This window comes from Garra rufa, chromosome 1, assembly GCF_049309525.1.
Source record: "Garra rufa chromosome 1, GarRuf1.0, whole genome shotgun sequence".
NCBI lineage: Eukaryota > Metazoa > Chordata > Actinopteri > Cypriniformes > Cyprinidae > Garra > Garra rufa.
Window position 1 is genome coordinate 54,715,579 of NC_133361.1, and position 16,249 is coordinate 54,731,827.

At 37.0% G+C, this 16,249-nt stretch overlaps 1 protein-coding gene across 1 annotated transcript; it reads right to left on the reverse strand.

Moving 5' to 3' along the window:
* Window positions 1-1,594: 1,594 nt before the first annotated feature.
* wfikkn2a (info WAP, follistatin/kazal, immunoglobulin, kunitz and netrin domain containing 2a) lies at window positions 1,595-6,814 on the reverse strand. The gene is made up of 2 exons (XM_073833598.1): window positions 6,306-6,814; window positions 1,595-4,831 (listed from the first exon to the last, which is right to left on the reverse strand). Exons 1-2 carry the CDS (start codon window positions 6,507-6,509, stop codon window positions 3,320-3,322), a joined length of 1,716 nt encoding a protein of 571 aa, XP_073689699.1. The 5' UTR covers window positions 6,510-6,814; the 3' UTR covers window positions 1,595-3,319.
* Between the last annotated feature and the right edge of the window lie 9,435 nt (window positions 6,815-16,249).

The window sequence follows — 16,249 nt, forward strand, 5'->3', positions numbered from 1 at the left end:
AACGCGAAAAATATAAACAAACAGAAGAACAGATTTGCCAATAAGGAGGTAAGCAGCAGGGATATATTTTTGTAGCAATAGCCAACATACGTTGTATGGGTCAAAATTATCGTAAATATCATGTTCCATGAAAACATTTTGTACATTTTCCTCCGTAAATATCAACACTTAATTTTTGATTAGTAATATGCATTGCTAAGAACTTCATTTGGACAACTTTAAAGGCGATTTTCTCAATATTTAGATTTTTTTGCACCCTGAGATTCCAGATTTTCAAATAGTTGTATCTCGGCCAGATATTGTCCAATCATAACAAACCATACATCAATAGAAATCGTATTTATTCACCGTTCAGATGCTCTCAATGTCAAAAAATTGACCGTTATGACTAGTATTGTTGTCCAGGGTCACATATTAGCATTTAGCTTATTGTCGTATAATAGCAACAATAATAATATGCATTATAACGAAGGTATTTTGTCTGAAACTTTGGTTGCTGTGGTAAATTTTAGTAAATGATTTAATTACCCTGCTGAAACCCCCCCCCCTGCTAAAATAAGCCTAGGCTGGTTGGCTGGTCTTAGCTGGTTTAAGCTGAAGTAGCTGGTTTTAGCTGGTCTCCCAGTCTGACCAGCTAAGCCAAGCCTGGCCAGGCTGGAAAAGTGGCCAAAACCCCTCGATTAGGGTCGATTAGCATTGCTGAATTGTTATCATCTATTGTACTGTTGTTGGCCTTCAAATATTCAGTTTAGCAGCTGACCAAATATAGTCTTTTCAATGGCCAGTTCTTAAACTTACATTTTATTCCCCCAAATCTGAAACATGCGCTAACAGTCACTCGGTGAGCATCCAGTCTCACTAGCATTCATAACTAGCGGTTAGCAAACCCGAAAACAACGAGCTCTCTTTTTTGCCTGCTGAACTTGAGCCCGAGTGCTTCACTTGACACTTGTCAACCGTTTTAATGAAACTTCCCCACTCGGCATTCCCAGCATCCACCCCCCAGCCAATCCTATCTCTGATTCTCTCCCTCGCTCTTTTCATTCCTTTCATTAGCCTCTTACGGGGTCATGGATGAGGCCCTGTCCGCCAGCCTGAGGTAGCAGCCATCGGAGGCCCACCCTAGGGAAAAAGCATGTGTTATCCCTCTCCCTCCCATCCAGCTCCAGTCAAAAGTTCAAAGCCGTGCCTTTAAAACAGAGAGTGGTGTGTGTGCTAGCTCCCCTCCCATGCAGGGTCACAGCTTGGCTGGAGTTGGAGCTGGGGAGATGAGAGGGCCGGACGGCTGGGGGGAGGCGGAGGTTCTCACATGAAAGGTCTGCAGCCGAGGAGAGAGTCCCAGACCTAGACACAACACAAGGGATCAGACTGGCCCCCCATCCCCCTTAGCCGCAACACTTCCCACCAAAGAACAGCTGGAATGTGACCTGTTCCAGAACCGAGGCCAGGACTGACTGACAATAGAATCCATCAGGATGGGGGGGTGGGATCGGGTCTCTATCATAAAGTATGTCCCCCCTTATCAAAGCTCATTCAACAACGCCTTATGAAGCCCCACAGCCGCTTGCGGAAATTTTCACAAGAACCATCCATGTTTTGATTGGAAATGTCTTTAATCGCCCTTCTGGTGTAGTTCCATAAATGTTTAATACATTTTCAAATAGTTATAATCTCATTATACGTTTGCCATTGAATGGTTTGACAAAAAACACAGAACATACTTTGTAAAGCATGTACACAGGACTACCTTTGTATCAATTTATGGTAGTAAAAGCATAAATAGACGGAACAAAGTACAATGATTACAGCACAAAAGACTATGGATTAAAATAAGGTGCAAGAGTATTTAACATGTCATATTTTTTATGTTTAAGAATGACATGGCTTCATAATTAAAGGTGAAATGTGTAATTTCTCGCCGCCAAATGAAAGAGGTACTGGTTGAACCAATGTTAATGTGCCGGCTGCTCAAACTAACTAGCAATGCGCACTTCTGTTTACACTTTTCTGGGGAATCAATTCATACAATAGCTTATTTGGAATTGCCTCTCCATGTTTCATGTTCAAGGATTAGTTCCAATAGAATTCAAATTTCCTGCTAATTTATTTACCCCAATGTCATCCAAGATGTCTTTCTGTAGTTGAATAGAAAAGGTTTTTTTGAGAAAAACATTCCAGGATGGGTCACAGGTCCTCAAAGGGCTCTACACGATCCCAGCCAAGGAATGACGGTGTTATCTAGAAAACTGTAATTTTCTAAAAAATACAAATTTCTAAAAACCACAAATGCTCATCTTGCACATTACGTAGTCAAGTTAGAAAATACCAACCCAGTGTTTACAAAGTGAACAATGTTGGACAACAATGTTAGACGATTTTGAATTTGGAGGAGAAAATGAGATGGGGGTTTTCGCCCTACCCTACCTTTTTGAACCGAAGTACACAGATGAAGAACTAACCACGTGTGACCTTTCCAACATAAATTACGTAATGCATGAAGTCGTAGACGTGCATCGCAGAGCTAGTGCAAGATGAGCATTTGTGGTTAAAAAGTATATAAATTGTAGTTTTTTTTTAGAAAATGAGCAATCGTTTTGCTAGATAAGACCCTTATTCCTCGGCTGAGATCGTGTAGAGCTGCAATTCGGAACTTCAACCCATTGATCCCCACAGAAGTCCACTATATGGAGAAAAATCCAGAAATGTTTTCCTCAAAAACCTTAATTTCTTTTCAACTGAAGAAAGAAAGACATGAACATCTTGGATGACATTGGGGCGAAGTTAATGATCAGGAAATTTAAATTCAGGAGTGAACTATTCCTTCAAAATTTAAAAAAAAAAAATTACACACTTCAGCTTTAACAAGATCTTCATGAAGTATAAATAAAGTTTTCGGTTAGTAACGTTTAACCACCTGTTTCCACTGAGACAGGTAGAAAGAGTCTGGTTTAATACAACATCTGTGGCTTTTTAGTCAAACTAAAATAACTGGACTCACACTACAACATGTAGATGTAAATAAAGTAATACTTTCGTATGAAATCATCTAGTATATATATGTCATTCACACAGTGTAATCCACATATTTTATCTCTCCATGGACAATTCAAGCGCGGCATATGATTGTAGAATCTACAAGTCAAGTTTGCAAGTTTGCTTCCTGAAGAAAAGCAGGTGAGAGGCAGGCACGTTGGTTTAGGACTGGGGAGTCCAATCCTGCTTCTGGAAGGCCTCTTTCTAGTAGAAAAGTGGCCTTTGAGGAGTAGGTTTTGACGCCCCTGGGTCAGGATGTCCAGAGATTCAGAAAACATAAGCGCCCCTAGTACTTCGTACTACTGAACTCCTTCAAAACATCACAAGTCTTTTTGTTGATGACCTCGCGGAGTTTGCGAACACGCCGCACGCTGGACGTGGCCACGAAGCTGTCAGGCTGCAGCACGGCCATGCCGTTGTGAACGTCCCCCATGATGATCATCTGTCCCTCGGCTCTCGTGATGTTCGGACAGGGACAGTTCCAGTCCATGTTGAGCAGGGTCACCTCCAGAGGTTCCTGCCCGAAGAACCGTAGCCCCATCTTCTCATCCCTCAAGATCTCCTCCACAGTGATGAGCGCGTGGCCCGAGTCGTGGTCCTCGGTCAACTCCGAAATGCGTCCCAAAACCACAAAGTCGCTCTTGCAGAAACTCGGGACCATCTTCTGGCGGGGTTTGCACAGCTTGCAATTGTTAGTCTTGGGGAACGGGCACATCTCCTCGCAGGCTTCCTTGCTTTCAAAGTTGTTCTCGTTGCCACCGCAGCCTCCGTAGACAAAGGACTGGCATTTCTTGAGCGAGGGGCTGTAAGCCCAGCGTGGTTTGTAAGCCTTGCAGGGACCTTGTACGCTAGGCAGGGAGCAAGGTGCCGCAAGCTCCGCTCCGCAGGACACCATGCACAACTCGTAGGTATCAAAATGGTTTCGGTTTTTATTGCACTGGCTGTAGGTGAAGGTAAAGCAGTTGTTGCGCTTGGCTTCATAGTACCACTTCATGCTCTCTTCTCCGCAGTCGCCCATATCAGGTGCCTTCAGACACTCCTCAGCAGGTAAGCGCGTGGAGTTCATAACTGGCTCCGGTTTGGTCGGCTCTCTGGGGACTACAGAGAGCGGGAAATGTGCTTGCACGGATCCACCCTGGTTGTTTGCAGTGCAGGTGTAGATCCCGGCATCCTGGACCTGGGCGTTGTATATGACCAGCTGGGCGATGTTTGTAACTACTATGTTTCCTTGCACATGGTTGGGTTGCATTACAGTGTTCTCTTTACCTTCGATCTGCTTTTCCCACGTAATTGCCGGCTTCGGTTTTCCTGTCACCTCGCAGAGGAAGCTAGCCGTTTCGCCCACGAACACAAAGTGGTGTGCTGGGTTGCTGACCATGACGGGACGTTGAACGTCCATGGGAGTGGTCTCAAGATGAGCGGTGGTGGGCCGGGCAGTGGTCTCCACTGGAGGGCTGGTGTTGGACAAGCTAAAGTGGTACCTGCAGGTGACTTCGGTGAGGGTGACGCCCCTCGTACAGGCCTCAGCGTCCATGTAGCACTTGTTGTAGTAGGTCATGCCATCCGAGGCGCATGTGAAATGGGGTTCCCGTCCACAACGGTCCCGGCACTTGCACACCGGCTGTCCGTCCCAGATTTCACACTCTGAGCCCTGTTGGGTGCACATGAATTTGTCACAGGTGACCCCTTTGGGCATCCCCATTGGACCTTTCCTACCCGAAATGTCCATGTAGCGGGCAGCCACACAGCTCTTGTGTCCGCAAACATTTGCACAGCACTTCTCGAACGGCTCACAGTCCTGGAGGAACAAAAAAAGGCATATCATTAGGAGTGTGCTCAAAGTTTGTGTTGGTTATTAGCATGTCTTGACACCGTTTAACTGTTAGAGTATTTTTTTCAATATCCACCTTATTTTTGGACAAGACTTCCAGTTTATTAGCCACTATAGGGAAATAACGAGAAGATCAACAACGTCGTAAACGGTAAAATCGTTTACGACTACAAACCAATGTCGTAATTAAGATAATACATTAAAATAGATGGTAAGACAGACACATCAAGCAGCAAGACGAACCGTTTTGTACAGCTAAAAATAGCTGGACACGGATGAGACCGGAAGCCAGACCCATAAAATTTGCAAATGGCCGTGCCCGCTCTTATAGGAAAAATTAGGTGGCTAATTTTTTTCACAGAATTCAAGCAATTAGAACAAAACATATTTCTAAAAAAATATGCAGATGATTAGAAATTTAGAAGTCGTTTGTTTACTAAACTTATTGTATTAGACATTTTCTGGTCTTATAGCAATTAAAAAGAGTCATTTAATCACATCTGGATTGATTAATATTTTATTTATTTCTATTTTATAAAACATTATATTGTACTGCAATTTTTGGCTGCAAATTACATGCTGCAAAAATAACCTTAGTAACTATGGTTACAGCCAAAAACCTATTTGTTACTACAGTAAATTTAAAAATTAATTTGAAATTAATATCTCCACACACACACACACACACACACACACACACACACACACATATATATATATTTTTTGCAATATGCTAACCATAATTTCTACAAAATTAACAATTATTATTAATCACAATAAACTAATTAAAATCTCTCTCTCTATCCCAAATTTATATTTTAAATTTAATATGCTAACCATAATTTCTACATTACAACTATTATTAGAATTATTATTAATCAGTCATAATAGACTAATTAAAATATCTATCTGATCTCTCTCTCTCTCTCTATATATATGAATATTTATACAGAAATAACTTTTTTTTTTTACTAAATTATAAAAATATTTAAAATGTTTATTGTGATTTATAATATGTCCATAATTATTTTGTCTTTTTGTTAGGTTTTATATATGATGACATCTGTGGCTAATCACGCCACTTTACCAGTTTTACTAGGCTATACTGACAAGAACCATATTTTGTTTCTTCGTCGTAAAACTATGTTTACCATGGTAAATTTGTTCAACATAGTTTCCCTCCCCCCAAAAAATATTGTCGTGTTGTTACGAATCTAAATGACAAATTAATGCCCTAAAATTGCCAAATTTAGACAGTGGCTAATGGTATGCTACGAAACCGTCGTTTCATTATAGCACAAAAACTAGAAATTGCAAAACTGTATTTTAGTAGGCCTACTAATATTATTTAAAAGTTACCACAGTTATCACCTAACTTTTTTCATTCATATCCGTATGATACAAAACAGAGACATGTTAGAATGGATCATCTTAACTTTACCTGGTCGGACTCGCACTCTCGAGTGCAGGTGCTCATGGCATCCACCCACAGGTTCGGGTTCATCTCGTTGGGACACATTCCCGCGTGAGAATAAACCACTTTGGACAGGGTCATTGGCATCGCTCTGGCGCGCAAGTCCGAACGCAAGACGCAGAACTGTCCAAACAAAAACCAGATCCATCTGGGAAACAGCATCCACCACATATCCACACGATGAATAGTCCTTTCGAAGAAGAAAACGTTCCAGGGGTCGAAAAGCTACGCGGTCACTTCCCTGTGCGTAAAACAGGGCACACGTAAGTGGGGACCCCGGCTAAAGTGGAGGACGTGTGATCCGTTCAAGAGGTTTGTGGAGTGGAGGAGAGGTCGATGCGCGCGCGACGGTCATCCGCGCCGGGAGCTTATAGGTTGCGGGTTCAACCCTATTACTGGACATTTCATATACTTGTAAACAAAGCTTAACTACTTCTTTGGCTACTGTTGTGTAGCACGGTTAAGGGTACACTAACTTCTCAAATGTCTATGAAATTTAAGACGCAGAGAGGCACCTGCGTGACGCTCCAGAGCACCTTTTAACTCTTCACTAACAACGAGAAGTCGTCGGCTATGTTTGGAATGGACAGCTGGTGTACTGCATAGTGCACACTGCGCAGTGTACACTGAAAACTAGCCACTCGATTACACTTAAAGTAGAATGTGAAGCAGTATGCAGTACGCAAAGATAAACATCTCGAATGGTATGTTGCCACACTCCCCGCATTGCATGTTTTACATGTTCAAATCATATAAAATTATAATTTGTTCAAAATGATGACATATGAATACAGTATAAAGTTAAAATTACCTGACTGCCTGAGTTGAATGCTAATAAACCTAATTTAATTACTTTTTCCTTTGAAAGTAAGGGAGTGCTGTTGATTTATCTGTAATTTAATTAGCCTACAGTTACTTCTGATGTAATTGCATTAAATACTGTATGTGTATACAGATCAATTCTATATAAAACAATAGTGGATTTAAAATCAAAATGTACCATCTAATGCTAAAATGTGTTTTTAAAGAAAAAATTATTACTGACCACTACCAGTCAAAAGTTTTTAAACAGTTAGATTTTTAATGCTTTCAAAGAAGTCTCTTCTGCTCACCAAGCCTGCATTTATTTGAACCAAAATACAGCAAAAAAAAAAAAAAGATTTTTTATTTATTTAAAATAACTGTTTTCTATTTGAATATATTTTAAAATGTAATTTATTTCTGTAATTGCAAAGCTGAATTTTTAGCATAATTACTCCAGTCTTCAGTGTCACATGATCCTTCAGAAAGCATTATAATATTTTGATTTGCTGCTAAAAACATTTATTATTATTAGTAGTAGTAGTAGTAGTAATATTATGTTGAAAACAACCATGTAGAATTTTTTCAGGTTTCTTTGATGAATAGAAAGTTGGGAAGAACAGCATTTATCTGAAATAGAAATATTTTGTAACATTATAAATGTCTTTATCATCACTTTTAATCAATTTAAAGCATCCTTGCTAAATAAAAGTATTAATTATAGGATATAATGTTACAAAAGCTTTTTATTTAAGATAAATGTCGATATTTGGATCTTTCTATTCATCAAATAATCCTGAAAAATTGTACTCACCGGTTTTAAATATTGATAAAATTAATAAAAAATGTTTCTTGAACAGCAAATCAGTATATTAAGAGTGATTACTGAAGGATATCATTACTGGAGTAATGATGCTGAAAATTCAGGTTTGATCACAGGAATAAATTACATTTTAAAATATATTCACATAGAAATTATTTTAAATATGTTACTATTTCACAGTTTGGATCAAATAAATGCAGGCTTGGTGAGCAGAAAGAACTTCTTTAAAAAAAAAACATTAAAAAACTTGACTGATAGTGTATAGTGTATTATAATAATTTTAACATGAATTTTAAAAGTCTTCAAGTGATGTTAAGTCTAATAACTCCAATAAACTCACTGTCGCCAGGAACATATTTACCCAAAAGTTAATCCGTGTCCCATCTGACTTTAGCAGACATGGGAACGTTACCTCCAGCTGTGCGGGTACAGAGTAGAGGTCGTGTGGTTCAAACATACAACCAATGCTGTCAGCAATAAACAGCAGACTTCATATAAAACCCTGTATTTTTAGTCTCCCCATATAGAATCAACAAGAGCAGATACTTAGTCACTTAGTAACTGTCTAAAGAAATCAAGTAATTACAAATATATGATAACAGTTTTGAGGAGAATGATTATTAGTCCACTGAGCTCTAACTGAAAAACACTTGCATTTTATGTTCAGAACATGAAACGATCATTTAATCGAAGCAAAAACACTTCCTAAGTATAAATAACATGTGGCTTGTGTTAGTTTGTTTAACCAAACGAACCTAGAATTACTAACCTACAATATTTTTGAGAAAGCTGGCACAATTTTGATGTAGCAACTTATGAATTAACACAATACTATATGAATCAAATGTGACCCTGGACCACAAAACCAGTCATAAGTGTCAATTTTTCCAAATTGAGATTCATACATCATCTAAAAGGTGAATAAATAAGCTTTCCATTGATGTATGGTTTGTTAGGATAGGAATCTAAGGGTGCAAAATCACCTTTAAAGTTGTCCAAATGAAGTTCTTAGCATGCATATTACTAATCAAAAAATAACTTTTGATATATTTACAATAGGAAATGTACAAAATATCTTCATGGAACATGATCTTTACTTAATATCCTAATGATTTTTGGCAAAATCAATAATTTTGACCCATACAATGTATTTTTTAAAACAGTTAGATATTTTGGGAACAACACGCTATTACTGCAAAATAACAGAAATGTGCAGCTGTCTGTGTTTTAATTGATGGAAACTTGTACCATCTGCACTAAATCAACGCACTGCAACAGAGCTGTGATTTAAGGCCGATTCCACTTGAGATGAATCTTTTGTGTGAAGTTATGAGCTTTCTGAAAGGTATTAACGCTGTCTGTATGCCGGGGCTCCCCACCCGCAGGAAGGGTCATAAAAAACAATCCACGTGTTATTACCTCTCATAAGCTCATTATATCGTCTGACTTGCACACAAAAGAGTTCGCAACACTCAGCTGAGCTTTGCTTTAAATGTTCTTTATAGAAACGAGCCGCCTCCACACGCACGCGGCAGGGTGACCAGTGATTCAATGTCACCGTCGATACTCAACACAGCAGGCTGTTCTTATGCAAGAGGTGCTGCGCTCCTGAGGTGCAGAATGTGTGTTGCTACATCTGGAGGACACATGTGATCTGTTTTTATTTAAGAAATATGTGCTCTGTACAACATTCGCCTCAGACTTACTGTGTTTAGAGCAAAATATCCACTATATTTAAAAACAAAACAAAAAAAAGCCACAAACAATTTCAAATGATACTTTTTTTCAGTCACTAAGTAAAATCTTTATATTTTTTCCATCTCGTTAAACCATACGTACATAAAATATATTTTTTAATATAGAAAAGATCAAGGGTAAATTTAACTTATTTTTTTCTTCTGGGAAACATGTATCTTCTGTAGCTTCTGAAGGGCAGTACTAAATGAAAACAACATGATATTTAGGCAAAATAAGAAAAACGTACACATTTTAATTCTGTTCAAAAGTTTTCACCCCCTGCTCTAAATGCATTGTGTTTCCTTCTGAAGCATCAGTGAGTGTTTAAACCTTCTGTAATAGTTGCATATGAGTCCCTCAGTTGTCCTCGGTGTGAAAAGATGGATCTCAAAATCATACAGTCGTTGTTGGAAAGGGGTCAAATACACAAAAATGCTGAAAAACCAAAGAATTTGTGGGAAATTAAGAATTTTTTTCTGAAAAACAGCAGGCAGTTCTGGACAAACAAGGGACTAATGAACAACTATCACTAAATAAATAAATTTAAAAAAGGATATTTAGGCAAAATAAGAAAAATTTACACATTTTCATTCTGCTCTTAATGCGTCGTGTTTCAATCTGAAGCATAAGGGAGTGTTTGAACCTTCTGTAATAGCTGCATATGAGTCCCTCAGTTGTCCTCAGTGTGAAAAGATGAATCTCAAAACCATACAGTCATTGTTGGAAAGGGTTCAAATACACTAAAACGCTAAAAAAACAAAGAATTTGTGGGAAATTTTTCTGAAAAACAGCAGGCAGTTCAGGACAAACAAGGGATTCATGAACAACTATCATTAAATAATAATTAAAAAGATAATAATATTTAGGCAAAATAAGAAAAATGTACACATTTTCATTCTGTTCAAAAGTGTTCACTCTCAGCTCTTAATGCATTGTGTTTCCTTCTGAAGCATCAGTGAGTGTTTGAACCTTTTTTAATAGTCTCATATGAGTCCCTCAGCTGTCCTCTGTATGATTTTGAGATCCATCTTTTCACACTGTCATTGTTGGAAAGGGTTCAAATACACTAAAATGCTAAAAAAAAAACAATGACTTTGGAAAATTAAGGATTTTTCTGAAGAACAGCAAGCAGTTCTGGACAAACAAGGGACTCATGAACAACTATCACTAAAAAAGACATTTAGGCAAAATAAGAAAAATGTACACATTTTCATTCTGTTCAAAAGTTTTCACTCTCAGCTCTTAATGCATTGCGTTTCCTTCTGAAGCATAAGGGAGTGTTTGAAGCTTCAGTAATAGTTGCATATGAGTCCCTCAGTTGTCCTCAGTGTTGGAAAGGTTTCAAATACACGAAAAACCAAAAGACCAAAGAATTTGTGGAAAAAAGTAGTATTTTTCTAAAGAACAGCAGGCAGGTCTGGACAAACAAGGGACTCGTGAACTATCACTAAAAAAAAAAAAAAAAAAAACTGTTGTGGATCATTCAGGTAACAACACAGTGTTAAGAATCAAGCGTATGTAAACTTTTGAACAAGGTCATTTTTATAAATTCAGCTATTATTTTCTCTTGCGGACTATATGTAAATGTCTTTTATGTGAAACATCTTATTCAGGTCAGTACTAAATAAAAATATTTTGTATGATATCTCTTAGTTTAGTCAAACAATTAACATTTTGTAGTTTCTGCAAGGTGTATGTAAACTTTTGACCCCAACTGTATGTACAATCGTGGCCAAAAGTTTTGAGAATTACATAAATATTGGAAATTGGAAAAGTTGCTGCTTAAGTTTTTATAATAGCAATTTGCATATACTCCAGAATGTTATGAAGAGTGATCAGATGAATTGCATAGTCCTTCTTTGCCATGAAAATTAACTTAATCCCCCAAAAAAACTTTCCACTGCATTTCATTGCTGTCATTAAAGGACCTGCTGAGATCATTTCAGTAATCATCTTGTTAACTCAGGTGAGAATGTTGACGAACACAAGGCTGGAGATCATTATGTCAGGCTGATTGGGTTAGAATGGCAGACTTGACATGTTAAAAGGAGGGTGATGCTTGAAATCATCGTTCTTCCATTGTTAACCATGGTGACCTGCAAAGAAACGCGTGCAGCCATCATTGCGTTGCATAAAAATGGCTTCACAGGCAAAGATATTGTGGCTACTAAGATTGCACCTAAATCAACTATTTATAGGATCATCAAGAACTTCAAGGAAAGAGGTTCAATTCTTGTTAAGAAGGCTTCAGGGTGTCCAAGAAAGTCCAGCAAGCGCCGGGATCGTCTCCTAAAGAGGATTCAGCTGCGGGATCGGAGTGCCACCAGTGCAGAGCTTGCTCAGGAATGGCAGCAGGCAGGTGTGAGCGCATCTGCACGCACAGTGAGGTCAAGACTTTTGGAAGATGGCCTGGTGTCAAGAAGGGCAGCAAAGAAGCCACTTCTCTCCAAAACAAACATCAGGGACAGATTGATCTTCTGCAAAAAGTATGGCGAATGGACTGCTGAGGACTGGGGCAAAGTCATATTCTCCGATGAAGCCTCTTTCTGATTGTTTGGGGCATCTGGAAAAAGGCTTGTCCGGAGAAGAAAAGGTGAGCGCTACCATCAGTCCTGTGTCATGCCAACAGTAAAGCATCCTGAGACCATTCATGTGTGGGGTTGCTTCTCATCCAAGGGAGTGGGCTCACTCACAATTTTGCCCAAAGACACAGCCATGAATAAAGAATGGTACCAAAACACCCTCCAACAGCAACTTCTTCCAACAATCCAACAACAGTTTGGTGAAGAACAATGCATTTTCCAGCACGATGGAGCACCATGCCATAAGGCAAAAGTGATAACTAAGTGGCTCGGGGACCAAAACGTTGACATTTAGGGTCCATGGCCTGGAAACTCCCCAGATCTTAATCCCATTGAGAACAATCCTCAAGAGGCGGGTGGACAAACAAAAACCCAGTAATTCTGACAAACTCCAAGAAGTGATTATGAAAGAATGGGTTGCTATCAGTCAGGATTTGGCCCAGAAGTTGATTGAGAGCATGCCCAGTCGAATTGCAGAGGTCCTGAAAAAGAAGGGCCAACACTGCAAATACTGACTCTTTGCATAAATGTCATGTAATTGTCAATAAAAGCCTTTGAAACGTATGAAGTGCTTGTAATTATATTTCAGTACATCACAGAAACAACTGAAACAAAGATCTAAAAGCAGTTTAGCAGCAAACTTTGTGAAAACTAATATTTGTGTCATTCTCAAAACTTTTGACCCCAACTGTATATGTATGTATGTGTATATATATATATATATATATATATATATATATATATATATATATACACACACATACACACACACTTTTTTCCCCTCTGCAGTTCATAAATTTGTCTTATAACGCTATTAGTTGAGGTTAATACGAGACAGCTGTTCTCTGATCAGCAGAGTTTGCCAGGTGCAGCTGGATGTCTGATTTTGAGACAGACCCACTGAGAAGGCAGGTGTTTGCTGATCTCATGCTAGTTTCACCATAAGGGGTAATCAATGTGTTGTGGTATGCAAACATGTTTTATTTTAAAGTTCAGATGCGAAACCAAGCTGAGAACACCGTATCTTCAGTATCTTTCCATGTTTGAATTTGAATACGACTGCGGTTGTTTATGCGCTTTTCTTTGGATATTAGATACAATGGATAGTTTGCATTGGATCCTTCGCACATTTTTTAGCTCTTGCACAAATACAAGGATTCTAGTGTAATTTCCTCTAATTTCCCGTTGTCTCGAGAGGCCTGCGTGCTTGTGTGATCTATAGCGGTCCCCTTAAAATGCGCAACTGAGCGAAAAGAGGTCAAAGGGCAGTTGGTGAACCAAATTAGTTCCCGATTTCTCAAATTGGTTGATGTGAAACAAATTCACAAGTTGAAACTTCCGCCAGGGTTTCAGTATTATATGACACCAACCTTGTAAAGAATAGTTCATTGTTTTTTTTTTAAAGAAACATCAGCATTTTTCAGTACAACTGACTTGCAATTCACACTCTACTAATGAAACCAAGAACATAGTCTGCATTAAATCGTAAGATTTATGAAAGTCCTTGGCAACTTCTCCTTTGTATTGACCTAAACCGCTATAGCCAATTTTATATTTGCAATTTAAATGAGACATTTAATTAAAATGCAAATCTAACAAGCTGTTTATTTATTATAATTCATTCTTCTGCACTATATTGCCTTCTGAATATCAAACTTCTAGTAAAAACATTTATTCCTTGTTTAAAAGATTTAAAATGCTGATCCAAAGCTAAATGTGTCATTCTATATGTTGTGTGGACCCTACACAAGAGTTTAATGGAGTGGAAACACTTCCTTCCTCCTATAGAAAGCATCAGTGCTGTCTGGACTCACATTTCTACAAGACTAAGCCTGTCCTCTATTGGCAAGCTTTAGCAATGGCATGTTGCACTGGATTTTTTCTTTGTTAAACCTAAAGAAAGATATGTTTATGACATGTGCATTGAACCCACTCACCTTTTGCCCCGTGCTTGTTCAAATATTTTTAGAAAACACCACAAAAACAACATTCTTGTTGTATAAGAGTACGGAGAACACAATATGAGTCTGTATTTGACCTCTAAAACATGATTTATAAAAGAAACGTTTCTCTAACTTTTAAACCAACTAAGTTTAAAGGGTTGAAAAAACCCAAAGTAATGAAAAGAACAAAAAAAAAAAAAAAAAAAACACTCTATAGTATATATAAAACATTAACATAAAAGCTTTTAAATGTTTTAAATGAAAAAGTAAATCTAAAATGTAATAAAAACAGTTAGTTACAATATATTATGCATTTTATTAGTTTATAAAATTTTTTGTGTGCATCTCTCTCTCTCTATATATATATATTTAAGTATTTTCTGCCCATCAAAGTTCCATTTATTTGATACAAAACAAATACAGAAAAAAAAGTAATATTATGAAATATTATTACAATTTAAAATAACAGTTTTCTATTTTAATATACTTTAAAATATAATTCATTCCTGTGATGCAAGCTGAATTTTCAGCATCATTACTCCAGTCTTCAGTGTCACATGATCCTTCAGAAATCATTCTTGTTGATTTATTATCAATGTTGGAAACAGTATTTTTTGGCAACCTGTGATTTTTTTTTTTAGGATGAATACAAATTGATGAATACAAATTTAAAAAAGAACAGCATTTATTCAAAATAGAAATCTTTTCTAACAATATACGTCTTAAATAACACATATATATATATATATATAAATTTAACATCCTTGCAGAATAAAACCATTAATTTCTTTTAAAGAAAGAAAGAAAGAAAGAAAGAAAAATAATTACTGACTTCAAACTTTGAACGGTAGTGTATATTGTTACAAAAGACTTATTTTAACAAAATGCTGTTCTTTTTAACATTTTATTCATTAAAGAACCCTGAAAAAAAGTATCACAGTTTCTAAAAAAAAAAAAAAAAAAAAAAAAAGGAAGTAACTTTGGCAAAAACATTTTCAACAATAAATCTATTACAATATTAGAATGATTTCTAAAGGATCATGTGACACTGAAGACTGACGTAATGCTGAAAATTCAGCTTTGCATCACAGGAATAAATTCTGTTTTAAAGTATATTAAAACAGAAAATCACTATTTTAAATTATAATAATATTTCACAATATTACGTTTTTTTTTCTATATTTCTAATCAAATAAACAGCTTTGATGAGCAGGAAAGACTTCTATAAAAACATTACAAATCTGACTGATTATATACAGTCACGCCTGAAATTATTCATACCCCTGGCAAATTCTGACTTAGTTACTTTTATTCAACCGGCAAGTTTTTATTTGACTGGAAATGACACAGGCTTCTCCCAAAAGATAATAAGACGGTGTACAAGAGGCATCATTGTGAAAAAAAAAAATAAAAAAAATTCCTCAGCTTTTATTTACATTTGAACAAAAAGTGGCATGTCCAAAATTATTCATACCCTTTGCAAACTGTCACAATCTATGGGAAAATCCAAAGTTCTATACAATTCCAAATAGTCCAAGCTGTTCTAAACATCCTAATTACCCTGATTGATTGGGAACAGCTGTTTTAATCAACTCAACAGGCTGAATAAAAGTAACTTTTAAGTCAGAATTTGCCAGGGGTATAAATAATTTCAGGCTTGACTGTATACGAATTGTAATCATTTAAAAAAAAATATATATATATTTTTAAATTGCATTAACCTAGGTTAATATATGCTATAAATTGTCATCCAAGATATTAAACACGCATATAAAAAAAAAAAGAAGCAAAAGCAAAGAAAATCCTGTAAATGGTTCCCCAGCTCTCTTTGTTATTTGAGAACAGATTATTATGAAAGAACAGAAATTGAGATTCATTTCAACTGAAGTGTATAATACTTCTTTTAATCCTCAGATTCTAGTATTATATAATACTAAAAATTTCACATAAAAAAAAAAAAAAAACTTTAAAATGTCAATAATTTTCCAATGTCTTCCCAAATGTTACGTCTCAACAATAGTAGCA

Coding starts and splice junctions, on each gene's coding strand:
- wfikkn2a (XM_073833598.1), bottom strand. CDS start 6,509: ATGTGGTGGATGCTGTTTCCCAGATGGATCTGGTTTTTGTTTGGACAG. Junction 4,832..6,305: donor GAGAGTGCGAGTCCGACCAG/GTAAAGTTAAGA, acceptor TTGTTCCTCCAG/GACTGTGAGCCGTTCGAGAA.